Source organism: Pelmatolapia mariae, linkage group LG17, assembly GCF_036321145.2.
Source record: "Pelmatolapia mariae isolate MD_Pm_ZW linkage group LG17, Pm_UMD_F_2, whole genome shotgun sequence".
Taxonomy (NCBI): Eukaryota; Metazoa; Chordata; class Actinopteri; order Cichliformes; family Cichlidae; genus Pelmatolapia; species Pelmatolapia mariae.
Window position 1 is genome coordinate 30,387,591 of NC_086242.1, and position 26,456 is coordinate 30,414,046.

The 26,456-nt window shown below is 39.8% G+C and overlaps 2 protein-coding genes across 5 annotated transcripts in view; one reads left to right on the forward strand and one right to left on the reverse strand.

Moving 5' to 3' along the window:
- Positions 1–11: 11 nt before the first annotated feature.
- On the reverse strand, positions 12–6,825 carry si:ch211-198n5.11 (methylcrotonoyl-coenzyme A carboxylase 2). 2 transcript variants are annotated; one of them, XM_063501158.1, is made up of 12 exons: positions 6,704–6,825; positions 4,886–5,050; positions 4,483–4,679; positions 4,154–4,332; positions 3,936–4,016; positions 3,414–3,592; positions 3,121–3,328; positions 2,915–3,006; positions 2,131–2,287; positions 1,868–1,990; positions 826–1,056; positions 12–713 (listed from the first exon to the last, which is right to left on the reverse strand). In XM_063501158.1, the coding sequence occupies exons 1-12, from the start codon at positions 6,730–6,732 to the stop codon at positions 627–629; spliced, it is 1,728 nt and encodes a 575-aa protein (XP_063357228.1). In that variant the 5' UTR covers positions 6,733–6,825; the 3' UTR covers positions 12–626. The 2 variants fall into 2 exon arrangements, with proteins under 2 accessions (XP_063357228.1, XP_063357229.1); XM_063501159.1 differs by lacking the exon at positions 4,483–4,679 and having other exon boundaries at positions 4,154–4,289.
- A 2,537-nt stretch (positions 6,826–9,362) lies between these two features.
- The window catches only part of fnbp1l (formin binding protein 1-like), a 51,265-nt gene continuing 34,171 nt past the window's right edge, over positions 9,363–26,456 (forward strand). For all 3 annotated transcript variants that reach the window (XM_063501160.1, XM_063501161.1, XM_063501162.1), the window contains exon 1: positions 9,363–9,530. In XM_063501160.1, coding sequence (XP_063357230.1) covers positions 9,507–9,530 — 24 coding nt within the window. In that variant the 5' untranslated portion in view covers positions 9,363–9,506. The remainder of the gene's footprint in view (positions 9,531–26,456) is intronic.

Sequence of the window (26,456 nt, forward strand, 5' to 3'; positions counted from 1 at the left end):
AAAAAAAGATGATAAACTATGAAAATCGGATGAGATTTCCTTGAGATGTTTCCTGAACTAATTTAAAACCAAAACACAGGCTGCACTGATCCGACATTTCCAGTTCTGATCCAATGCAGATACATGGCTTAAGTACTAAAGTGATACTCATGTTAAATTAATAAGCATTAATCCTCACTGTGAGGAAGAAACTGGAAATCATTCTTTTACGTGTAAGGCTACAGGTAAAAGAAGCCAATGCACTGCTGTTCATGCTTTGTGTTGTAAAGAAAAAACACATGAACTGAATGAATCGCTTGTAGATTAACTCGCTGTCAGGCATTCTGAGTCAGGAACGACCCACCACTAGGCTGCTGTGTGTAAACATCCCAGAGGAATGTTTTGCTCTGCAACTTGGTCTGAAAGTGCTGACAATCAAAACCTGATGAGGAACTGTGCAGAATTTTTTAATCCCTCTCTCCACAGTGGTTTGACCTAGCGCCTACATTTACAGTACACAGGATTGATTACATATTTGCCGTGGAGACCTCAACAAATTTACGGAGAAGCTTCTTCCATTACAAGTGAAAAAGGGATTGATGTGAGTCCAAAAGGAGCAGTTAAATGTTTGACGGGGACAGAAGCCTCTACATACGCAGAGGTATCGATTGCAGAGTCTCTGTAGACAGCTGATACCGCTGCTGTTTGATGATGTCCAAGACGTCTCTAAGAACCTGAAACCAAAAAGCAATAAAGACAACAACAACAAAAAAGAAGCATTCTTGAATGTGCTCTTGAATGTTCCCAAAGAGACTGATAATTGCTTTAAAAATGGGTCATTTTTACCTTCCGGGTGTTCTGCGGCAGAATGACTCCATCATCCCACATCCTGCTGGAGGAGAAGAAAGCTGAACTCTCCTTCACCAACATCCTGTTTAGTTCCTCTTCCTGCTTCTTCTGCTCTTCTTCTTGCTCACCATCAAGGGGAAGCAGAGAGCCAATGTGACCCGGAGAGGCAATAGAAACTTTGGCGTTGGGCCACAGGAACAAGAAATTAGGATCAAACGCTCGGCCACACTGGTGAGGAACGAGGAAGGAATTATTATCATTATGTGCAATTTCTGTTTTGTTTTGTTTTTTTGTTGCATATCTTCTCTGCGGCAGAGACTTTAGGCTGTCTTGTTTCTTTAAGCAGTCTTAAGGAATAGTTGAAGGACATTCAAATCTTTTTGGATGTTGGCTGCCTTTTATTCTGTTCACTGTCAAGATGATCCTGCACGGCTTCAGTCATGTTGCGGTCAGAGCTCCTGGCCGGTCATTCCATGACTGATAGTGTTTCATTGTTTGCTTTTCTATCCAGACATGCTTTTACTGCAACGGCAGTATGTTTGGGATCATTGTCAAGCTGAAAAATGAATGCATGATGGAACAAAATCAGATAGTATTTTTCTTCATTATTTCATTAGTTTTCAGGATCCCCAAAATCACTTGCGGATATGTATTCTCAAACTATGACATTTGTTTATCTTCTAGTTTTTTGTTGTTTTTTTTCCCAGGCATGTCACGCCATGCTTAGATATTCCAAGCTTTTGTTTAAAAGCTCTTTAGGAAGCACCTTCTTCCTGTAAAAATACTATTTAATGCCTGTGAAACTGTGTCACTTTTGTTTTTTGTAGAAGCGACCAGAAATCCAGTGCCACATTTAAAATGGACTCTTTGCCAAGTTGTCTGTTATATGGGGACACAACACTGGTTCATCCCTTAATTTAGGTGCCTTTTATATCATGTTTGATTCATCGGTCAGTGTTACATGGCTTAACAAACAGAAAAATGATCTGAAAATGGTCATGTACAAAGACTAGACTGAAAAATAAATTGATTCGCTTACCATAGCGTAGCTGTCTGCACCATGGCAACCACCAATCACCACAGTGATCTTGGGGACGGAGGCAGATGCTACTGCTGACATCATTGAACCCTGAGCTTTTAGATGGTTACTGTTCATCTCTGCCTGGGAGACACACATGAATAAATGGTACTTGGGTTTTTTTATACAACGTTTTTTAGACTTACTGGGGACTCAAAGTGATTCTAAACTCTTCCAAACTTAAGCCCCTGTGCATTTGTTTTTAGTGAAGTGAGAATGAATACCTGTTTTGTGGACAGTGTCAGTGCTGCAGTGGGTGCCGTGTTCTGGAGGAAGAGGAGTGGGACGTCTCTCTGGTTGCACAACTGGACAAAATGGCTTCCTTTCAGTGCCGCCTCATATGACAGCTGTCCATCATTCGCTAAAATTCCAACTAGGTGACTAACACAGTGAACACAAAGAAAGAATTACCTTAAGTTTAGGTGAAGTATTACTTATGGTATTCATTATCAGCCACATGTAACAGGTGTAACATCATATTTTAAAGTGAAACCAAAATCATATCAGCAAAGCTACTAGATGAAAGCTCGGGCTTCAGGCTACTGTAAACGCTTTTAAAAGAAAATGTTTCTACTGTTGTTTCAGTTTGATGTCAGTGTGAGCCAATTTCCCTAATCTGGCCCTCTCAAGCGCACAACTCTGGCTATAACATACACAACAGATCAATCCACCTACTGTTTACAATTTCTGCACACAAGGGGCAGCCAATCAGAGAAAAGCTGGTTTAAAGGGAAGAGAAAGGAACTACAAGTGCTTGTTTCAGGCAGTGGGTGAATTGAGAAGCTCCATCATGGCCCGTATGGGATAAATAAGGATTATTTTAGATAATCATGCAGAGCTACTCTAGTCAAGTCCAAGAATAAAAAGCAGGACTGCAGTAAATGTAAATAGTGTCCTCAGTATTATAAAAAACATTAGGAACACAATGTCAACAATCAGAGTTTATGGCAGATTCATGTGCTACAAGAAGACTTCAGTGAGCGAATTGGTTGTGTTTATATCTTTTACCCATGTATCTTTGCAAAGCCAGTGACGAGTGAGGTTCCATAGCGAGCTTTAAATTCCAGAAAGCGGCTCCCATCTACCAGTCGACTGACTACCTGGGCAGAACAACAGAAACAACCGACTAAAGGTCACTGAGCCACAACTCAGCATAAGAGCCACAAACTCATCAGACTAGAGCACTTTGTGCATTTGTGTCCGTCACATTGTACCATCTTAACATCCAGGCTGTAGTTGTAACTCTTAGGGGCGAGCCCTAAAAGCTCTTCCAGACTGTGCAGTGGCTCCTCCTCTGCGTTCCTCTTCTTTGTCTCCTCCTCTTCCTCAGGCAGCAGGAAGTTGAGGGTTGATATAATGTTTCTAGTGTAATCAAAAGCCTCTTTCTCCTCCCAGGCAAAGTGATCCACGCAGCCACTCACTCTGGAACAAGATAGTAACTTGATACATGATGATATGAACTAATTCTTCTGTTACTATTCAGGACTGATTAGATTTACACACATACTCAGCATGGAGCCTGGCCCCTCCCAGGTCCTCTGGCGTCACTTCCTCTCCAGTAGCAGCTTTCACAAGCGGCGGTCCGCCCAGGAATATGGTTCCTATTCTGTGCACCATTACAGCTTCCTCCGCCATAGTGGGGATGTAAGCTCCACCCGCCGTGCATGACCCGCACACAACAGCTACCTTTAGGATGATCAATTTTCATATCAGAACTGCAATTTGAAATAGTGAAAAAACCAAAAGCAAAAAAAAGAGAAAAACAATGAGAACTTGACAATGGTAATTTGTACTCTCTTCATTTTTAGACCCAAAAATTCTCTGCCTGTGGAGATTAATTATGCCAAAATTTTAAATAGAATCACGGTCTTCAGATTATGGTTTCCCTGGAGGAGCACAACAGTTCACAAATCATGAGAATGTTTTAGAAAACAAGTGTGTGCATATGAAACATTTTAAAGGCAAAGTGTAGCTTATAAACAGGAACGATAATCTATGTAAAGACCAAAGCCTTCTGACTCATCCTTACCTGGGGGATCTTCATGGCAGACATGATGGCTTCATTGTAAAACGTCCTTCCTCCGTGATTCTTATCAGGAAAAATCTCTGACTGGACATTTATACACAGACGAGGAATAAGAAGCGGAAACAGCAGTCAGTATAAATTTCACTAGCATTCACTTACTCTAAAGGTAGAACCCTTACGCGTATTAAATCGGAGATGTGCTTATGTGTGCGTGTGCTAACCTGCAGTGGCAGGAACGCTCCTCCGGAGTCGACCAGGTAGACGCAAGGCAAGCGATTTTTGATTGCTATTTCCTGCGCTCGGAGATTCTTCTTTACTGTGATAGGATACGATGTGCCTCCTTTCACCGTAGCGTCACTGGCAACAAACACACACCACAGGCCATTGATCCTGCCGATGCCTGAATGATGTTTGTACAGACACACAAAAAATGCATAAAGTGTCACACTCGGATCCCACAAGATGTGGAGTAAACAGAAGACAGTCTGAAATAAAGAAATGATATGAAGATATTTAGCTGCGGTCACACTAATCTGTAGTCGTTTCTGACCAGTCATACTGCCAGCTGAAGGTATGTCCCCGTATGGAAGACCCAAACCAGCAAATGGTGACAGCTCCAGGAAGTCCTCGTCATCCAATAGGAGGCGAAGCCTGTCTCTAACCAGCAACTTCCTGTTTCTCTGAGTGTGTCTGGCTATGGCCCTCTCCCCTCCCCCTTCCATCACCTTCTCACTAAACTCTGTGTACCTAATAAACGGAGATAACCAGGGATAATGAATGACAACATTCACTATCACACACAAACAAACAGGGACCTTATTTTGAGATTAAAAAATAAATAAACAAAAATCCACTTAATAAATCTAAAATAGTTGATTAGAAACACCAAATTGCAACAAAGCACATACTAATACACTAGGATATGTGAGAGCAAATGTGTGAGCAAAACCTACTTCTTACACCAGGCGTTGCTATTTCTGAGGTTTGCTTCATAAATGTGTTTGTGGATGGGCAGAAGGGGCAGGTCCAGCACAGGGAAGGCACTCGGCAGGGCTCTCCTCTTCCCTGCAACAGAACTCATACGGCAGACTGAACGCTGCCAGTGCCGCTCAACAAACCTGCAAGACAAGATTCAGGGAAAAGATATTTAAAGCTTTATTTGTAACATGACAAAAAAAGAAGAGAGGACTGCAAAAAAAGATTATGAAAATCTGAAGAGTAAATTATTGTCCAACAGTACATTGAAGAGTTCAAATTACTGTTTAAATTCCAGTATTTTGTATGTAGTAGTGCAGGGGTGGCCAACTGCAGGCCTCAAGAGCTGGTGTCCTGCAGGTTTTAGATATCCCCCTGGGTCAACACGCCTGAATCAAATGATTAGTTCATTACCAAGCCCCTGGAGAACTTCAAGAAATATTTAGGAGGTAATTTAGCCATTTAAATCAGCTGTGATGGATCAAGGACACATCTAAAACCTGCAGGACACCGGCTCTTGAGGCCTGGAGTTGAACACCCCTGCAGTAGTGTTTTGGGTTTTTTTGCTCCTGGAGGGGGCAAAGCTTTAATGGTACATAGACTGGGTTATCCCTCATTTGGTTACATCAGCTTAGATTTGCTGATTCTAGTTCTTGTTTTGTCAAGAATAATTTTGTCAGTTGTTGTTAGTTAAAAAAAATCCATCAGGAAAAAAAAGAGGGAAGAATGCTGAAATTTCTATTTCTAAGTTTCTAGGCATATGAACGAAGACTTTTCCATTAATTAGCTTCTATAGTGGTTCTATGAAATAATGTCTTTATATACCACGGGGTCTCCAACTGAAATCAACTGTGGGCCACTGCTGGCACTGTCATCTCATTGGAGGGCCAAAAAAACAAGAAAACACCAAGAAATATTTCCAAAAATTTATTGTTTTGTTTGTTTTTTAAAATTTTAAATATTGTATAACAAGACAAAACATGAATGCCAATATTTTCTTCTCGCTCTTAACTAACTGAAGCCTTTTATTGAACTACCAAATAAACAAATTGGTACTCTCTTTCTGGCCAGACACCTGGCAGCACTTCTGCTAAAACTTTGATTGTATTTAACAAAATAAAAATGCAGACACAAGTATACACATTAGTTTTTGACTGCTAGTGAAAACTTTTCTTTACAAATAACTTTCACTGAACTAACACAGCCAATCCCTCAACATGTTTGTGCTTCCTGCTCATATTAAATAATGTTTTGCTTTTTAAAGAACTTATTTTAACATTGCACTCAACAACAAACAAATCCTCCCTAACAAAACAAAACGTAAGTTCAAGGACCAAATTGCATATTTCTTCACGTCAATATACAAGTAGGGGTGACACAGACCGCAAGCGGCCCGCAAGTTTGAGCCCCCTAATTTACACTGAAACCTGACGTCAGCCAGGTTTTCTATTGGATACTTTGCCCGACACGCTGACTGGCTTTAAGCCACATGCGTATATGCCCCATACGTTAGCATGTATATGATTGGCTGCTTTGAAACTTTTGCCCCTCCAATGCAAAAAAAGAAATAAAAGAAGTCTGTAATATTTACGAGCTTGAAGTTTGATTAAACAGCAAAGTGTTGCTGAAGCGTTAACCTCTGTGTGCCAACAGTTGTGTTTTTGTTTTGTTTTTTATCAGAAATTAACATATTATATAACGCAGTGTAACGCACCAACAGAGCTCAGCAGTTGCAAAGTGTGCCAAAGGTCAGTCTGCTGATAAATGACAGTTGGGGACATATAAACACCTCTTACCTTGCAGTGTAGCGGTGCATATCTGTCATACAAAAAAATTCCAGATTATTTAATTGTTCGTAAGTGCATTGCCAATCAGAACCAAACAGAAAGTCAATCCCCCTCCAGATGCTGCTTCTTCTTCTTCTTCTTCTTCTTCCTCGCGGTATACTGTAGGGTGACGCAATTCCGCCACCAACTGCTACGGAGTTTGGATTAGACGGTAATGCTGCTACTTCCACTCCAATATAATTTGGAGGCAAATAAAATTTACCTACTCTACTCTCTTCCGTTCATTTCAAAGCTTTAGTTTCTTATTATTTTGCAGGTGTAAAAAATATCATGCGGTATTATTAAAAACTCACCCAGCAGCTCCCATAATTACTACTTTTACTATAAGTGTAACTGTGCCTTTATGCTACTGAAATAGGTTTATGACTAGACATGGCCAACTTGTTTTGCCTCTTGCCTTAGCAATGTTTCATGTATTGTGCAGTGCCAATAAAACCTTTCATATTTGATCATTTGTTGCTTTTGCTGGTCTTAAATTACTGCAGTATTTGAGCAAAGAAACAGGGACGCAGTGGAGCCTATCTCAGCTTCCAAAGCTGAGAAGCAGAGTACACCTGGGACAAGTCCCCAGGCTGTTACAGGGCCAGCATAGAAACAGACAACCATTCATACTCACATTCACACCTATGGGCCTATGTACCTGGAGAGAACCCACGCGAGAAGCTTGAGAAACACACAGGACTTAGAGAAGAGCTAGAGAAGATGTGGAGGGTGAAGGCAATAGTGATCCCCATGGTAACTGGAGCACTCAGGAGGGACCCCCAAACTGGGAGCTTGAAGGATAAACAAAGACCCCCTGCAGGGCAAGCAGGGATTTAAAAAGCATCAAAGGATCTCATTGTTTAAAGGTATCAGGCAGGAGAAGGGTACAAAAAATTTCCACAGCATTGGATATACTGTGGAACCCAGTGGAGAAAACATGGGACGAAAAACCTGGATGCCCCCCAAAACTGATTAAAAGCCAAGATGAATACTGGTCAGTGAGGCTGCCAGGGGACTCGCCATGCACTAGTTGTGTATTACATGCGGCAACAATGTCATGTATTTTCCATATGTCGAAATTATGTGATAGGGTTGCAAGGCAGAAGTGTTTTCTGACAAAAATACACCTTAAAAAACATTTTTGTTATTAAAATTATTATTTTCTCCTAACACATTTGTTCATCAGTTGAAGTATTACAGGTCACATTAAAGTGGGAAAACTTTTGAATCATTGTGATCACATTTTTTTAACATCGCAAAAATGATGCATTTAAACAGGGTTGTGTACACTTTTTTTATATCCACTGTATCCGTGTAAGCAATATAATTATAAGGAGGCCTCATGCTGAGGTCAGTAATTTTTAGTTTTCACTGGCCTTTAGTTCTTGCCAAGCTCTGTGGTGCAGTTTGTCCCGCTGCGGTATTAATCTTCTACAGAAAGATACAAGCCAGCGGTTTAAACTTAATACCTACGTAATACAAAGTTTTCCACTGGAAACTTGAGTTACTATTAAATTTAACAGCAAATAAATATGATAAATCAAGCTGATTTATGGCAATAAACCTGCGAAGAGCCAGTCTAATGCAGCAGAACTTGCAACTATGTAGAGAGGAATGGAGCAGAATTAAAAACATTTATTTTTCATTTTAAACTTAGTATTTAAATTCTTCAACCTTTTGGATTATTTCCAGGTTCAACTTGAAAGAATTTACAATATTTATCAATTATATATAAATCAAGGTCTGTAATAATTCATCTTGGCCGCTAGAGGGAACCGCTAAATCATTATTAAAGAAACTGTAAACGGATTATATTTAAAGCGTTTTTAATGCTCTAGGTCATCAGAAATACTTTTCTGATACTTTTCAACACTTTTCAAATAAATATTTTGCCTCGTACGAACTTTTAATATACGCGCTGATGTCAAAATAGCAAAACAATAGAAAAATAAAGCTATCCAAACACGTAGTTTTAAACACGACTTTTTGAAAAAAAGGAACTATAATCAATTATAAATTTATTTATTATTAACACCAATAACAACCGGCTTTATAGAAATGATTTGTAATGATGGAAATATGGTAAGAGATCAGGACAAATAAAAAAAAAATAATTAAAATACACCAAAGACAAACGAAATTAAAATATTTATCTAAAATTTGCAAACTTTACGACGCTGTTAATACTAATATTTTCATTATTGTGTGGTTTAATGGCCTGTAAAATGGAACAATGTAAATTACTTTTTATTTTAATTAATTTTAAATAAACAGTCAACAAATGCGCCAAAAGAGAGCATCGTGAAATATGAAAATGACTGAAATTAAAATGCATTACACTGTAATACCATAAAATCTGTTTTTGTAATTTTTTCCTGCATAATTCATTCCATTTCTATACTCGAGTTTGTATCCAGTTCATACATTTCATCAGTGTTTGAATTAAACTGAGCTGCTGAAAATTTGTCTTTTTTTATTTGTATTTTGCCTTACTCTGTTCTTTCTTGGTTTCAGGTAAATACACGTAATATGAAAGACCTGATTAAAAATGTTCACTGAACATAAATCCCTTTTTCTCTTTGTAGATCCTCTGTGGTCCAGGGCCCCTGGAAGGGCGTCCCTGCTGATTCAGGAGGAGGAGGTGAAGGAGGTGGAGTGTGTGTTCAGTCGGCAGACAGTCAGAAGGACCGAATCCCGGCGGCCGTTTGGAGAGTCTGAGCGGGGGGAAAACTGCTTCCAGTACTGGAGAACTCAGAAAGAGGATTTCGCAATGAGTTGGGGAACGGAGCTCTGGGTACGTTTCAACTCTTTTTAACTGTGCTTGTGAGAAAGTGCTGGGCTTGTTTTCTTTGTGTTTCGGCCCGGACACCGCCGCGACTTTTGGGCAATAGAGCGGAAGAAAGGTGCTGTGTTACCTTTTTAGCTTTGTGTCGCGGAGAGCGGCTAGGCGCTGGGGCTAGCCTGGTCGGCTGCGGTGCTGTAGCCGGCGAGGCTAAAGCTAAAGCTAATCCGAGGCGCACCTTAACGGCTGTGACAGCGGAGGAAACAATAGGCAGGCACGGCTGCAGACACACGGCCACGACAGCGAGCCGGGGCGCGGGTCACGCTGCCTCCACCACCCGGCTACTTGCCAGCTTTAATAATATCTGTGGTGGTAAATTGATTTAAAAAAAATGTTTGTTTGTCTGGCAACTTACTAAGTTGGATGTTGACGGTTTTCTTACATGTGTTACACCCAGTTTCTGGCAGGGACTCCCGGCTGGAGGGTGGAGGGGGACAGAGACCACTGTCCTGCTCGGTCTCCTTTTAAACGAATCGCAACTTCACAGCCGTTTGATTCACTTACTAATTGGCATAACGCTTCCCTTTGTTGCCAGTTCTCCAGCCTTTTGTCCCAACTTCCATGTTACTGGAAGGAACACATGGTTATTATAGACACACACACAGCGTTAGATGTGGACCTCACGCCGTGTGTCCTGCCTTTATAGTTAAATCATGGCTAAAACGCGAGTAACATTTAAATGTTACAAGTGTGTCAAACACGAGCTGCAGCTGATATTAGAAGATGATTTTTTTGTCTCAAAATAGTGTTTCTTAGTTGCAGTGTATGCAGATTTTGGCTTAAATTAATCTTGCGGTGGGGCTCCATCCTGTATTTTTTTTGGGTGTTGGCCATTACGAGCTGTGTAACCAGAAAGGCTACCAGAAGCACTCCCCCCTCTCTCTCTGTATATGTGTGTGTGCGTGTGCAGGAGGAGGAGGGAGCACTTCATCTCCCCAAGATGATACTCCTCCGGCTGACCTCAGTGATTATTATCTGCATTTTAAAATAAATTCATATTTTTTTCCTTTTCTTTTTCTTTTTGCTTGCTCAGCCCTCACATGTAACCCGATCATCTGCTACCCACAAAGAGAGATCTGTTTGGTTGTCTGAGATGCAAAAGAAAAAAAAAGGGGGAAAAAGACTTGGGAAATAAAGCACACATGGACTCACATATGATTTGTCAGGGGTTTGTTGGCCTCGCGTCTGCTTTGAGAGTTTCCCATTCAGTTTTTCTTCTGTGGATCAAAATCACAAAGAGATGTGAATGAATGGCGATCCGCTGTGCTAATGTTATGGATGTGATGAGTTTGTGAGCTGCAGAAATGCACTGATATAGCAAAGGAAAGTGGTAAGTCTGTGTGGGGGTTTTACATGAAATGCTCTGTGTCTTGTGTTTACCACAGCCCAAGCAGTGTACTGTATACGAGTAACAGAAAATTATGAATGATGAGATACGCTGTCACATGCTCCAGTCTGTATTCCATCAGTGAAGTGGTTCCGATATGCTGACTGTAGACGCTGGCTGACACACACCGTCATAATCCCCGAGTCCGCTGATGGGATTAATGTGTCGGCTGTCTGATGTCAGATTAGGGCTTATCCTCCACAAGACACCACATAAAACTGTTGATTGGCTGTTGTGCTTTACAGATGACTGCCCCTCTAATGTCAGGAAGTGTGCTTTTATTTTCTGTTTTTGTTTTATTCTAAAATTGAAGTCTTTGATTTTAAATAAAAATCTGAGAATAATAATAACAATAAAACTATGTCCAACTAAAAGATTACATTTGACTTAAAAAACTGTTATTCTATGTACAGTTGGGTAAGTGGCTGCTTCACCTATTAAGATACTGGCTACATTTTGCTATATTCTAATGTGAGCAGTTCAAAACTCAATCAGATTTAAAAAAAAATGAAATTCTCACATTTGGGCGGCAGAATTTAACACTAAGTCACCCCAATCGCAGTTTTGTTTGTTTGTATTTCACCCTGTATCACCTTCTTAGGTGTCGTCCCTAAATGAAACGAGAAGAAGTGAAGCCAGCGTCGTTTTCAGTGCGGCTTTGTGCTTTTACTCCACTGTTTGGCTTTAGCCCAGCTCTTTGAGACGCTACAAAGCGAGCAAGGAACATCCTATTACCTCGCTGGCTTCCTGCCGTCCGACACACACTCGTGAAGTAGGAAGCGTTTGTCTGAATTAAAGCTCTTCTGTGTGTTGTATGAGTGTGTGCGTTAGTGCCAGGATGCTGCCATGCTGTGCTTTGGTCTCTCCGGGCGAGGTGAGCTGGAGGCCAGCACAGTGGAGCAGCCAAGTCTGACTGAAGGACAAGAGGCTGATGGGCGGTCGTCTCTGCTGATCAGCCAAACCGAAAGACTAGGATAAGGGGATCGAGAATGGGAAGGTGTGGGGTAGTTAGAGAAAGGACAGGCTGGACATGATTTCACTTAAAAGGCTGTCAGATGGAAAGGAGACTGATTGTTGAGGCTCAGATTCAGAACAGCGACCTGGCTTTAGCTTCATACACAAAGGCTCACAGGACTTTGGTGCTCTTTCCTTCATCTGTTGTGAACATTTTCAGAAAAGACTCGCTATTTTGATTCTTCACATGTCACACGGGAGGTGCTGTGCAGGGTAGTGGGGTTACGTGTAAATGATTTCATGCATTTAGCAAGAGGATTGTTTGCGTTCTTGGCATCAGGTGGCCTTCAGACTCATACAAGGGTGTTTGTTATCATTGCTCGTGTTGGTGATATTTATAGACTGGCCTGCAGTATATCAGAGTCTAGCGTCATCTATTTTTATGGCATTATTCTTGCTGCTTTCAGGTCTTTTTGTGTCTTTTATGCAAAAGATTAGATACTTTTGAATAATGTTGTATACGGTAGTAGTAAAAAGTATACTTACTATATGGCATTGTGCCATTATTAGAGAAAGACAAAAATCATTGGGAAATTGAACAGGGCTATACATTTTACCCAGTCTGGAATTAAACCTGAGACTCGGTGCTGACAGCTGGAAGCTGCTCCTGTTTGTTGTCTTTTGCAGCCATTCAGCTATCGATTTGCCACCAAACACCTCACATTTGCATCTTTATTTGTTCTTTTCTTTTTTGTTTCATCATCATCTTTTTCTTCTTTCAGCTGCTCGCTTTAGGAATCACCATAGCACATAATCTCACCCTGTCCCTCCTCTGTCACACCAACCCTCTGCATTTTCCTTCACTACATGAATCTTCTCTGTGGTCTTCCCCCCTTTCCTCCTGCCTGGCAGCTCCAGTATATCCACTATCCCTCCCCAGCACATGTCCAAACCATCTCAGCCTTTTTTCTATAAATTTGTCTCCAAATCAATCAGCCTGAGCTGTCCCTCTGATGTGCTAATTTCTAATCTTGTCCACTCTGGTCACTACTAGTGAAAATCTTAACATCTCTAGCTTGGCCTTCTGTCTTTTTGTCAGTGCCACCATCTCCAAACCAAACCAGCAGGACTCACTACCATCTTATAAAACTTTCCTTTCAATCTTACTGCTATGCTTCTGTAACAAATCCCTCTGACACTCATCTCCAGCTGCTCCACCCTGTGTGCGCTCTCTTCTTGTCCACTCTTGTACATTGTCTGTTGCTTTGGATGTTTAAAACCATGTATCGACCCTCAGTATCGCTGCTCCTATCTTCACTATCTCTGTTTACCTTTCCACCTGTCTAAGTGTCAGTTGCGCACACGTTTTTTTGTCTTTCTTCTAGTGACTTTCATTCCTCTTCTTTCCAGAGTATACCTCCCCCCCCCTTACCAGGCATGTTTTCCTGAACCTTTGGAGGTTTTTTCACCATTTTCCTTTGTACAATTGATGTCACTCTCAATTTTTAGTCAGGATTTACACGTGTGTAGTTGGCAGGATGTGATGTGTTATTAATGTGCAGCTCTGAGTATGTGCTGTATTGTGTACGTATGCTACATATTGTCCTCTATTGTTTTCTGACTTCGCCTGTTGTGCTCCATAGCCTATACAGAATGTACTTCACAAGTTTCTTACACACAAGTTACAGATACTATCTAGCATGTAAAGATAAAAGCACCTGAATTTTACTGACTAAAATGCAGACTTCTTAAATAGGTTGTTTGTACACTGAACTGCACAACAATTGATATTGCTGACCAGCCTAAGCATTAGAATAGAATGTAGCAGGGATAGCTCAATAGGTAGAGTGTTTGGTTTTTTTTAGCCGTGGAGGTTGCTGCACAACTTCTGGGGTAATTGATGTGCAGTGGGTATTATTGGGCCATTTCAGTCTGATCAATCTTTAAAAAACAACAAGTCCCTTGATCTCTTTCCAGAGTTCTCCCCACTCCTTCTCCCATTGAGGCTGTGCCTGGTTTTAGTCTGATGTCCACAGACTTCTGATAATGTCTGCTTCCAGTTTCCATTGACTGTAGCCCAGGGTCTGTTATTCTTATGATGATATAAAACTGATAACTTAAGAGTACATCTGGTTTGCAGCATGCAGAGTAATTATTCAAATTTTATGGGGAGTTCTTAGCTTTAGTTTCTGAATGTGTAAAATATTTTGACAGCTCTGTGTGATGACTGTCTGTGTCGCGTAAACACAGAACAAATCTCAGGCCTTTATGGGCAGTGTCTTCTCTTTGTCTTCCACTTTGATAGCGGAAGGTCTTTTAAGAAGGTTCCTACTGTTTAACCGGGCAGTGGTCCGGTTCATTGCAGGTCACAGCGGGTGCGAATGATGTCATGTTGAAGCCAAGGGCAGTGGCCTGGACATGACAAGCTGTTACACTCAGGCCTGGCCAAGCTTGTCAACACATTGCATGAATGTGGAGGGGGTGTTTTTGTAGGTGCTAGTGAGAGACGTGTTGTTTTCAGCTCTGGATGTGTGACGCGACTGATGCTTGACGCCCACATTGCTTCGTGGACGTCCTGCTTGTTAGGGTGGATGTCTTTCTTAATTAACTGAAGCCGTGCCAACACACATTTACTAAAGACGGGGATGAAGATGAAGGTGGACAGGAACGAAGGAAGTGTGAGAGAAGAAACGCTGCAGAGGGAGGAGGTTTAATGATGAGAGAAGAGGGAGGTGTTGGGTGGTAGGAGGTGAATAGATGAAGGCGGATGGGTTACGTAGCAAGTAGATTTTAAAGACTTAATGGGTGAGATGGAACTCTAATCATCCTAGTGGGAAAATCATTAGAGACAGGGTACATCAAGTATGAATAGGATGTAGTGGGTCAAAGCAGAGCATAATGAGTTTAGATAAACGGATCCAAACATTAATCAATTTTGCTGAATGGCAGTGGAAATTACCCTACAAAGCTGTCTTTTTCTCTGCTTTGTTTTTCTCTCAAACGTCCGGGTGAAAATTTTAGTCTCACGTTTGTGTCTATCGAAATATTTGGATTCAATGACTGGAACATCTAATTTTCTAATGAAGAGATGCCAGCATGGCTCAGTAGATGTCAGTCAATCAGAAGTGGGCGCTGTTAGGAGTGTTGCTGTTAATTGTGTCTGTTTTTTGGTGCTGCGATTTAGGTTATTCATTAGTTTATGGATTACATTAGTTATATCAGAGCTTATACGGTCTGAAATATGAATGTAGCCACTTTGCTTGCTCTCTTTTGGTTAGTAGAGAAAGCAGAAATTACTTGTGATTGTCAGACACTGAGCATGGAGGACTATCATGGGTATTATGAACTGTGATAGTCCCAGAAATCACAAACCTACCTTGTAGTGATAAAATACTTCCTGCTGATGTTTTACAACTTCTCTCATCACGTATATACAGTTGTTTTGTGCATGATTTGAGAGCTCTTACTTAAACTGGACATTTTAGACCATATTTAAAGGTCCCAACCACGTGTGAATGACAGTGATTTCAGTTTATTTCAGCTTTGTTTGCAGCTGTCAGAATAGTACACGTACACCATTCCTCTTCGTAGGTTTGTTTTCTCTTCCTCATTGTGTAAGCAGCCCCGTACCTTCACAATTCATTTAGTTTCTGTTGGTTCTTTCAAGCCCTTTAAGTGCTCTTTTGTACACAGTTTAGCCAGCTGTTCAGCTGTTTGAGCTTTTGAGGGAGTTATGATTTTAGCAGTAAGAAACAGACCATGGATCACATTAGAGAGAATCTCGCCACGTCTCCAGGAGTGTCTTAAGCCTTGCTCATACTCCACTGTGAACACAGAGAGCTGGAGAAACAACCAGGTAGTCATTTCCATTAAACGTATTTGCGTTTGCCACTTGGGACATACACACAGTTAGTGTGAATGAGTTGTGTGGTGGTAAGAAACAGCCATAGAGACCCTTACGCTCACTGTCCAATGCCGAAATTTTGTTGAGACTCATGGAAGTGGAAGTTGTAATCAAGGCCTTATTCCAGGTTTTTAATGAAATTTGGTTACCTCATCACATGCTGGACATAAAGGATAATAATGGACTAAATTTTGATTCGTACAAGCAACTTTTTCTGCTTTCTAGCGTACACACACACACACACACACACACACACACACACACACACACACACACACACACACACACAAACAACCTGCTCTGCCTCCTCTGAGGCACACCTACACAAAATTGATGCAGCTTGCAGGGTTGAAAATACTTACCTTAAACATGCATATGTTCTGTTGGGCACTAGGGAGTGATGAATGTGGTTGCAAAAATAATTCTGGATGTGTTAAGTCTTTGAGAAAATTGGCATCAGCTCGCTCACTATGTGACCTCAGAAAAAAATTTCCTGAGAAGTTTTTAACCTTGGTTGATAGTTTCAAGTCGTGCTGTTGTAATAATGTTCGATTTGGAGTCCACATCCATCAGTATAGTGACCTAAATGCTCAGCTGAAGGCTTCAATTTACTAATGTGTCTCTCACATGCATCTGTCTACGTTGCTGACAGATTTCCTGAAATTCCAAAACACAGCATATGTCTAAGCAGAATCATTGAAAACACCTGTCGGGTGTACAGAGCTTTGAAGAGCTCAGAAAGACAATGTTTCAATTAGTAATCAACCAGTCTCTCTGGAAAGTGATTTTAGCACACCCTATCCCCAACGTAATGGTGAGATTTAATCAGAATCTGTGCGTTTGAATTGTGCCAGCAATGTCAGGGATGCCGTAGACAAGGAAAGGGAGACGGTGAAATTAAACAGTTGGCTACGAAAAGAAGAAAATGAATTACAGAATCACCATCCCACCTAATTTCATTCCTGCAGGCTAGTACACATACACAAACACAGAGCCTCCTTCCTCTTGGCATTTTTACAGAATTTATCCCCACTGTTCCACTCGTCCCTTCTTCTCTTCCTTCCTCTTATCCTCCTATTGCCTCCCTCTGGATTCGATCACAGCTGCATCCATCCTCCCAGCTGTTTAGCAGTCAAGCTCCTCTTGAGTTCAGACCACAGGACACCTGTGCCCCTTTCATACCAGCACTGTGACCCAGTATGAACCCTTTTCCCATCTGTCTAAATGGGTCAATGTGTGCTACATGACCTAGCTGTGTCAGAACTTATTGTTGGTGTGAACAGTACCTTTATTTGCTATTAAAGTTGTTCTTTTTTAAACTTTGGGATTGTTATTACTGTTTGTTCTTTAGCCAGGGGACTAATTGTGGTTACAAGTCTCCTGGAATTTCCGTACTGGTTCCATTTTGGGAATTGGCGAGTGACGTTTGGCCTATTTTTAGATCCATTTTAGATTTTTGACTTGAACTCATTTGCTGTGTTTCCTCATACTAATCATAAACATAACATCTTACTATTTATACATTTTGATGTTTCATCATTTATTCTGATTTATTTTCAGGAAGTATAAAGTGATTCACCACAGACAGAACCAGTTTTAGACCTTGGAGCTTAGAGTCACGACTTGTCAGAGCTGCAGCTGGGTTCAGGGTTGCGCTGTCTTCCAGGAGTCAGTCAGTCTGTCAACTGTTTATTAGTCAGTTACTTTATTAGCCAGTGGATAAAAATGCTGCTTTAGGACATGTGGAAAATTGGAAGCTGTTGGGAATTTTTCTGGTGAATTTTCCCTAGAACTCCAAACCAGTCATTACACTAAACCTCTGCTGAATGTCTGGCTGCTGTCAATCTCTGCTTGTGTAACATGAAAACAGACAATGGTAAATTTTATATCAATTCTCTTTTAATTAATTATCACAACTAGTCTTTAAGAAAATACAGCTTCAAATACTATTATATCTATGTATCTCTTTAATATATGTGTATATTTGGTTTGATTAGGTCTTTGTTTGCAATATTTTGACTTTATCTTGAACAGTCCATCAATTTAAAGGAATTAAGCTTGCTGTAATTATCAATGTAACATCTTAGAATTTGGCACTTACAACCAAGCGGAACCCACAGTGGCTGAAAATTGCAGTTTCTTCACAAAGCCACCTGAGGCTGACTTTAAAAGCAAGTCAAACCCTACGGACTCGGATTAAAATGCCAAGCCTTACAGCATCACCTTTTGGAGAATTTAAGTGGTCTTATGTGACAAAACACAGTTTACAGTGTGCAACAGCTGCTGTTTTCTTTACTGAATTTTGTAACTTTGTTTGATAAAAAACAAAACACAGTGCAACATGTTGAATCTTTAACATGGAGAGTCTAAAGTCAGTGGGGGTCTATGGCCATGACATGCAGGGTTTCCACCAGTGTATTTAAAGCCTGCCTGGTTGAAGTATGGTATTAAGCATGTTATTGGCCTATTCCTTTAAAAAAAAAAAAAAATATGTATATTAAAAAATGTGAATAATGTTAATAAATAAAGTTTAAAAAAGGAATAAGGAACCCATTACTTGTTAATAATTAATATTGTATTACCTTTTAAGAGCAAATCCTATAACTGTGCCCGCTTATTAGTGTATGCTACATTATTTATAGCTGTGTGTAAAATTAGGTCAAATAATCGATTTACTTATTAAATATAAGCATTTTAGGTCACACTTTATAATACTGTCCCCAACCAAGGGCATAATTCCCCTGTCATTCAACAGAATTTCAATGTTCTAGAATAAGGGAGCGACAAATCCAGTTTTTAAAGGAAGCAAAGAAATGATTAAACTGCAAGTATGAAATGTTCTGTGATTCAGCTGTCCTTACAGTCTACTAATATGAATTTAAAGAGGACTGTTCTCCCTTACCAACTTATAAGAAAAAATAAGTGACATCAACATTTGCAGGCCTGTGCAACTTTATGAAGATGCAGTCTAACCTTTTTCTTTTCTTTCACCATCACTGTCCAAACATAACTTGGTGTACAGGAAGGGAGGGTCCCATGTCCTGCAAAATACCTGGAAGTTAGGCAAGGTTAAGCCACTTCATAATACAGCCTGGACCCCAAAAATACAGTGTGTGATGGGAAAATATTATTAGTTACCATGAGATTACACAGTATTTAAAACTACTTGCTACTTGTATAATTTTGTCTCATTTTCTCTAAAATACTACTTACTCAACTTACAATGACTCATTCACTACTTAAATTTACTTACCTTCTAATTAGTTCTTATTTCCTGTAAAATACATGAAGTTGGGTACTGCTTAAAATTACTTCTTTATTTTACTTACAGTATAAATTTTTTTGTGTGCTGTAAAAACTTGACTTGTTACCTCCTTATATTAGTGTACCAACCTTCAAGCTGAAATTCTCTTTAATGGAATAAGCCCCCTGTAATTAGTCATATTATAACATGTTTTTTTTTACCTTTGTAAATCAGGTTTTTATTTTTTTATTTATTAATTTTTAAAATATTTTTGCTTGTGTGGTGTTACTGGGTTTCTTTCTTTCTTATTGTTATTAAATATTAAATCAACAAAATAATTAGCAGATCATCTACCTGTTAGGGAAACAGTCAACAGCTCAGTTGCAAGTTAGTGAGCAGAGTCCTTTTTATCAACATCCTGTTTACATCACTGTGATGACATGGTTTTTATTTTTCGGTATACAACTCTATGGATTACACACTACTACTATTTCATGTAATATAGTATTTTATATAATTATATTATTGCCTTTACATAGAAGCAGCATGCTTTGATAAATTAAATTAAAATAGATCCAAGCAAGGTTTTAATAGGCTGTGGAGGCTCTTTGGTGAGCCTGATAGACCATGCAGAGGGGGCCTCATAGATGATAAATGCCCTCCAGCTGATGTCCTTTGCTTGTTGTGTACTAAACATGTCAGGTGCCGGATAAACTTGCTCACCTGCTGGACTGATGATATCTGCTGTGCGGCTGGACACGATACCAAATCGCTACAGACAAACACAAAACACCGGGACTTGCAGTGTTTCACAAGGACAACATCGAGACGCTCATTGTCCTCAGTTTCAAGTTTAGTGATCTTTCTCAGTGTTTTCCCTAAAGGCGTCTTCACCCTGAGTGATTTATGGCAGGCTGAGACTTGACTTAGCAATCAAGTGATGAATGTGGGAAACTCACTATTCACCAATCCATAACTGTAATCCCTGATTACAGAAGGAGGAACTTCTAATGGTGTTTTTATGGTTGTCATGTGCCCACTAGTGCTGGGCGATATGACGATATATATCGTGTGGACGATAGAAAAGTGTCTATCGTGCCATTTGTCTTCTATCGTTTCTATCGTTTCTAACCCTAATTTTATAAATTATTACATAAAATATATCATTAACCCTTTACAACCGGTCGGAGCAGGCACACTCCGTTTTGCCTAACTATTTTTAAATCCCTGTAGAACTGGAACCACGTAAGGTAGCGCAATAATTGTTTTTGCATATGAAACCGTAGGAGTTGTACTTACATCTTATTCCATTAGCTTGTCCTAGGTCACAGTTTCCTTCCACATATAGCTTTGCAAAAATTGCATAAAAAGCACTTCCAGCAACAAAAACATAATATTCCAGACTTGCAGGAACAAAAACATAATATTCCAGAAACACGCATTGCCGATCCGATCAGCTGTTCATAACACTTCCTACGTTGGAATATAAGTCAGCACAAACTATCGCATGTCCGCCATTACCTGTCCGAAACCGGAAGTGACGTCATTTTCGCGGAAAATTTAGTTTTTTACCTTCAAAGCCTATGTTGGTGTTTTTAAAAGTCATGTTTGACTTTATGCTTTTCTGTATCGTTTCTGGGATGCTTAGAAGTCAAATTACACTGTTGAAAATAGTTTATTTTGATGCACATGCTGGTTTTTTTGCAAATTTGCATTATGATATTTATTTTCATTTTTCCTGTAGTATATTAAAATTAGTGTATCTCAAGCATAAAACTATGAAGACACTCAAAATAAATTTCTTGTGGTTGGCAACTATTTTGTGCAACTTTTTTGTATTTACAGTTTTGAGGGATAAGCCTCTTAAATTTCTCTAACTAGAAATATATGTAAAAAACAAAACAAAAACGATTTTCAATTTTTTTTGTAGTTTATTGCACTTTTTTTGCAATTTATGTAGTTTCTATGGACTTAATGCATACATATTATTATAATTTGGGCTATAACGGTTGTATTGATGTATAGCAACTTGAAATGCTCCCACAAATGGCACTACAGCATGTAAAATGTAAACATAAGCTCTGGCGGACTTGGTTCTATGGTAGGTCTTAAAGGGTTAAATAGCCTGTGGCAAATATATTAGTGTTGTCTTCTCACTATACATACTCTGAACTTTATGCAAGAGAAAATAAAGTATAAAAAAATGATGATAAAAACAATGACTCTGTCTTGTGGTTTTGCGACATGGTGCTGCTTTACGTGCACCCGGATTTGCGACATGCTTTACGGTAACTCAAAACAAAGACTGCACCCTCTCCACTCGCTGTTTACAGACTTCATACTTTCCAGATGACCACAGGTCAGGTGGTATATCGTGATATATATCGTTATCGTGATATAAAAGAATTCATATCGTGATAAATATTTTTTCCATATCGCCCAGCACTAGTGCCCACTGTCGTGGATGGCGCTTGCTGAGTTTGACGTTACATCATGTGCTGTGTGGCATAATATTTGTTGTGCTTCGGTCGGTCGTGGGCCTCTCGATTTTTGCAACCTGCCGCTGCAGCTGGGTTAAAGACACAGGTGCAGGATCATGCTGGTTTTTACCTCTATATACAGAGGGAGAGGTTGCAACAGTTTGAAAACTTGAGACTACGTAAGGAGGAAACACTTGGCAAAGTCTTTGCTTCCATTGTTGAGATATTTTCTTCCTACATCAACACAACTGTGTGATGATGTTGCTACGGCAAGCGAAGCAACAAATGGGGAGGGGTTTCTGGTGCTCTAAGAAGATAAAAAGATGAACTGTTATGGAAATTCCAACTTCACAGTTAAGTTATGGCATCGAAGGTGTGATTAAATGGTAAAATTTGGAGACAGAATGTTGTCATCTCATGGCTGATTGGTTTGTACTGTAATGGTAATGACTCCATTCTTCTCCATCCTTATGCTAACGCACTTCATCCAACCCATCCTCTTCTGTCCCGGGATCATATTTGGACAATTCCAGCACAGATACTTTTGGTAAGGGGTTTCCCACGGGCCAAGATAAAATAGGAAGTCTTTCAAAATGGTTTAATGTCACAGAGCCTCAAATAGACTTTATTGATGGTGAAACGCTTTTCAGAGAAGTTTTCTCCCATGGGCTGCATGTGGGAAAATTTTTTTCTTTCTGTCTGCTTGAGTTAAACTGGATGAAATCCTGGTGTGAGTAAAGTATGCGAAAGAGACAACAAAACACTACTTATTTGCTTTTACTGATCCATGTGTAAAGTCAGGAAATTGTGAGAAATGCCTAAAATTTTGATATGTTGAGAAAAGTGTACAATTGCATAACTAAGTAAACAGAACCTGGCATAATTATTGGAATATTTTCCAGGATCATGGAGTTTATTGTTGAGATGATGAAGAGTTTTATGAAGACTTTTGTTCAGGGCTAGTGTAGTTTGCTCCTAATTCATTTTCGTCAGTGCAATATTAGGAAATCTAACAAAAACCAAGCCTCCTATGACATCAACTGGATGTCAGTCCCAAAGGTCTGATATCAGCTGTGGTTTACAAGAAACCTCTCAGTGATTTCTATAAATTCTGATTGTTTAGCTTGCTGCTCACATTGCATGGGAAAAATACAGTGGATGTATTTGTGAGGTATTTCTTGTTGTGACGTAGCATGTATGGGAATCTCTGGCCTTTGTCAGAGGTTTGCCATATTTTGCATACCCTAAATATAGTGACATATTGAGAGAATGCATATACATGGCTCGAGTGAAACTAGGACAGGCCCCTCTCCCCTTTCCTGTCTTTCTTTTCTTTCATTCTCCCTCCCTCCCGTGTCCAACATACAGCCTGCTTGCATATGAGGAAACAATGCTCATTCTAGCAGCAAGAGTTTTCCCAGGCTGTTTATTTGGCCAATGAAGTTTCAGAGGCCCATAAAAATGCTGTGTTGCTACACTCTGAGCTGCTCATTTGCACATACTCGCACTAGCTGCTCAGCATGGAGGGTTGCTCGTTACCTTGGTAACCTGTCTACCAAGTACCTCCTGGTTACAGCAGGCACCCCAGACCATAATATATCAGGTAGTCAGACTGCTGAGAGTAGCAGCCTACCTCCAAATTCAGGAAACATGATATGAGAGCATGTAAAAGAGCTGTTATTCTTTCTTTGAAAAGTGGGGAAATGTACTTACTATAGCTCTTTTTTTTTCTGACAGCCTTTTTTTATCCAGTACTTCATATTGTGTGAAACCCAGTCTAGTGAGATGGCAACAATAGCCTCCAAACAGGATTCATATTACTGAAGCCATTTGTGAACCAATTTAAGGCCATTTGTGACCCTGTATTGTCTCAAGGCAGTCTTCAACAAACACTACTTTATTCTGATTTAGTCTAGACTCTCCATTGTTCATTTAAACCCTCTTGGCAAGAGAAACAATGTTAAAAAGGTTAAAAAAAAAGAGATGCAGTAAAGCTAGTAATGGTCTTAGTACTAACTAGGAAGGCATCCAAACCATTCTTCGTTGCTACCAGTGCTATTAAAATTCATTGTATGATACCAAAAGTGTCAATGAAATGTTTTAACATTACCTTTTATTTATAATGCAAGCACTTAATATGAACATGTACTATATTGTTACTCCCTAGCAAAAATGAAATGGTTTCTTAGTCACTAGTCTGGATAAAGGTCGGATAAAAAGTGTTCCAAGTTACATTTTTAACACCGTCTGTAATAATAAGACTGTGTGGCTAAATCCAGACTGTTCATGTTTTTAAATTGAAATCTGTGTTTGAAGTCCATGTATTTCATGTATGTCTGCAGACGCTTCATGTCACCACCACAGGCTCACACACTGCAATTTTCCAGCCTAATGTTCTGATTGACTCATGTTCAGCTGATCATTTAGCTTGGTCAACTAATAAAGTGGTTCAGTTACCGACATTTAGCTGGCCATTAAAGCGCATGCCATACCCTTATTCCGTAGAGAGTTTTGGACAGAGGATTTGGAGCATGTCTTAGCTGGCTTTTGGTAAAAAGGTGATACGGATAGATACGTCATCAGAAAACACTGCACAAATGTTTTTGTTGCCAGACCAAAATTCCTGGAGTGATTTCTTGAAAAGAGCTCAATAAAACAGTCACTGAGCTGATATGTCAATCAATTTACTCAGGGGAAATTCTCCTAAAAAAAGTGATGCAACCATTTCTCTAAAGAGAAGTCAACGATTTACTTGTCTGTGTTACATAGTGGGGTTTTCCTTGCATCATAAAGAGTATGTGACTGAGAACAGGTTCTGCCCACCAAAGAGAGAACAGCCTAAAGTCTTTTATCTATAGCCTAAGTACTTGATAAAGAGTAAAAAAAACATAAAAATAAATCTGAGTATCTATACACACACACAGGCACGCATGACTTCAGCACAGTGAGTTTCAGTGGTTATTCACATTAACCACCGCGCATCCTGTTTTTGTGTGTGTGTGTGTCCACAATATGAAAGTGCAGGATGTGATAATTACTAAATCTGTTCAGCAGTCCACTGAGCTGTGTCACCAGGCCTGTGTGTACAATCACAAACAAACAGCTCATTCATCTCTGAAAAAAAAGCTCAAGCATGCTCAATTTATCCAACCGCTAACTGCAAAGTGCCTTAATATCACAGTCAGGGTTCAACATGAGGGTCCCAGCTGTGTGTGCGTGTGGTAGAGTGAGTGTACTGATCATGACACCTACCCAACACAGGATGCATCTGGTTAATGTGGCTGACTGCAGGTTATGACGCTTGTTTTGGGTGCTGAGAGCGGGCATGTTTTTTCTTTAGACAACAAACACATCACATCGGTTTAAATCCACTCAAATCTAAAAAAACAATTATTTTTATGGATATGGGAAAACGCTTGTGTTTGTTTACCTCTGTTGAAATGTGAATAACAAAGTAGAGTTACTATCAAGGATTGGGTCGATTATTTATGCAGCTCTTGTCTTAAAAAAAAATGCTAGACAAAATTATGACCCATTCCTTTCAGCAAAATAGTTCAGAGTCTCGGACAAGACTTTAACAAATGTTTAAATCTATGTGTGCCTCTCAAATGAAGAGCGCCTCACATAGCAGTGTCATTGGAATATTCCTTACAATGATACCACAGTGTTCCCGTATAGCCAGTGGAAAATTTCCTTAAATAGCTTTTTAACTCAGAAAGTGCATGCCTTCAGTGGAAACATCTCCTCAGATAACTCTTTACCCTGGTATGCATAAGTATGCAGAGAGAAATGCCCTTCCTTTAGGGAGTGTCTGAGCATGATTGCACTCATCATGTGACTTGTTGACAGAATCTCTGTACAGCCTGTGAACAGGTTTTTTTTTTTTCCTTTGGTGTTTACATGTTGAAAGGACAACTTGTGTAGGCCAGCACACTGAATGTGGATCATGTGGTTTAACCATTAACTCTATCTGATATGACTAATATATACTAGGAGGCTACAACTTGGATATAGAATAGTCATCACCTAAAGGGATTGGTAGTAGTTTCAGTTGAGAGAAGGCGTGTTAATATTAAAAGAGCTGTCAAAAATCTGTATTTTTACTCTTTGTAATAGAGCTACCACTAATGTGCCGTGGCACTAGTTAGAGATGCTGACAACAAATTTAGCAAAACAGATGGACTGATATGCTTAATATATTCCAAGTTGTAAACTTTTACTGTCTCAGTAGTGCAGAAAACGATAAACACAATGCTCTCAGCTGTTCTGAGCTAACCTGAAGCTACAGTACTGAGCAAAAGTCCGGTACCGGTCTTTGAGTCGTTTGGTGCCGGGCCGCGAGAGTTGAGGCTCGGGTGAAAAAGTTATGGTTTTCAGTTTTATCGGTTTTTATCGTTTTATTTGTTTTTTTTTCGTTAACTCACTCGTACTAGTTTCATTTTGTTGTATTCATCCGCGACACCTTAAAGGCCGGTCCTTGAAAATATTGTTGGACATAAACCGGTCTGTGGTGCAAACCGGTTGGGGACCGCTGTTTTACAGTGGTCTTTAGCAGTAGATCTACAGTGAATGCTTTTTAAAATTTGTCCCTACTGGGTGGTAACTTCTGATCTACGCGAAGTTCATGAAATACTCAGAGCAGCCATTCTGGTATCAACAATTGTGTCACTTAAATCGCCTTTCTTCCCCAGTTCAGTTTGAATTTCAGCTCACCGAGATGTATATATTGGGAGAGCTTCTGGAGTCCATGTTCATGCAGTATAAGTCATAACTGTCTCTTAAGACTTGTATGTCTCATGATTTACTCATGGAAGTTGGCCCTTTGCCTTTTTTTAATGTAACATTACATTTACTTGATTCATACAGAATTCTTATAATTATGCTGAATTGGAAAAATGGAAAAGGAGCC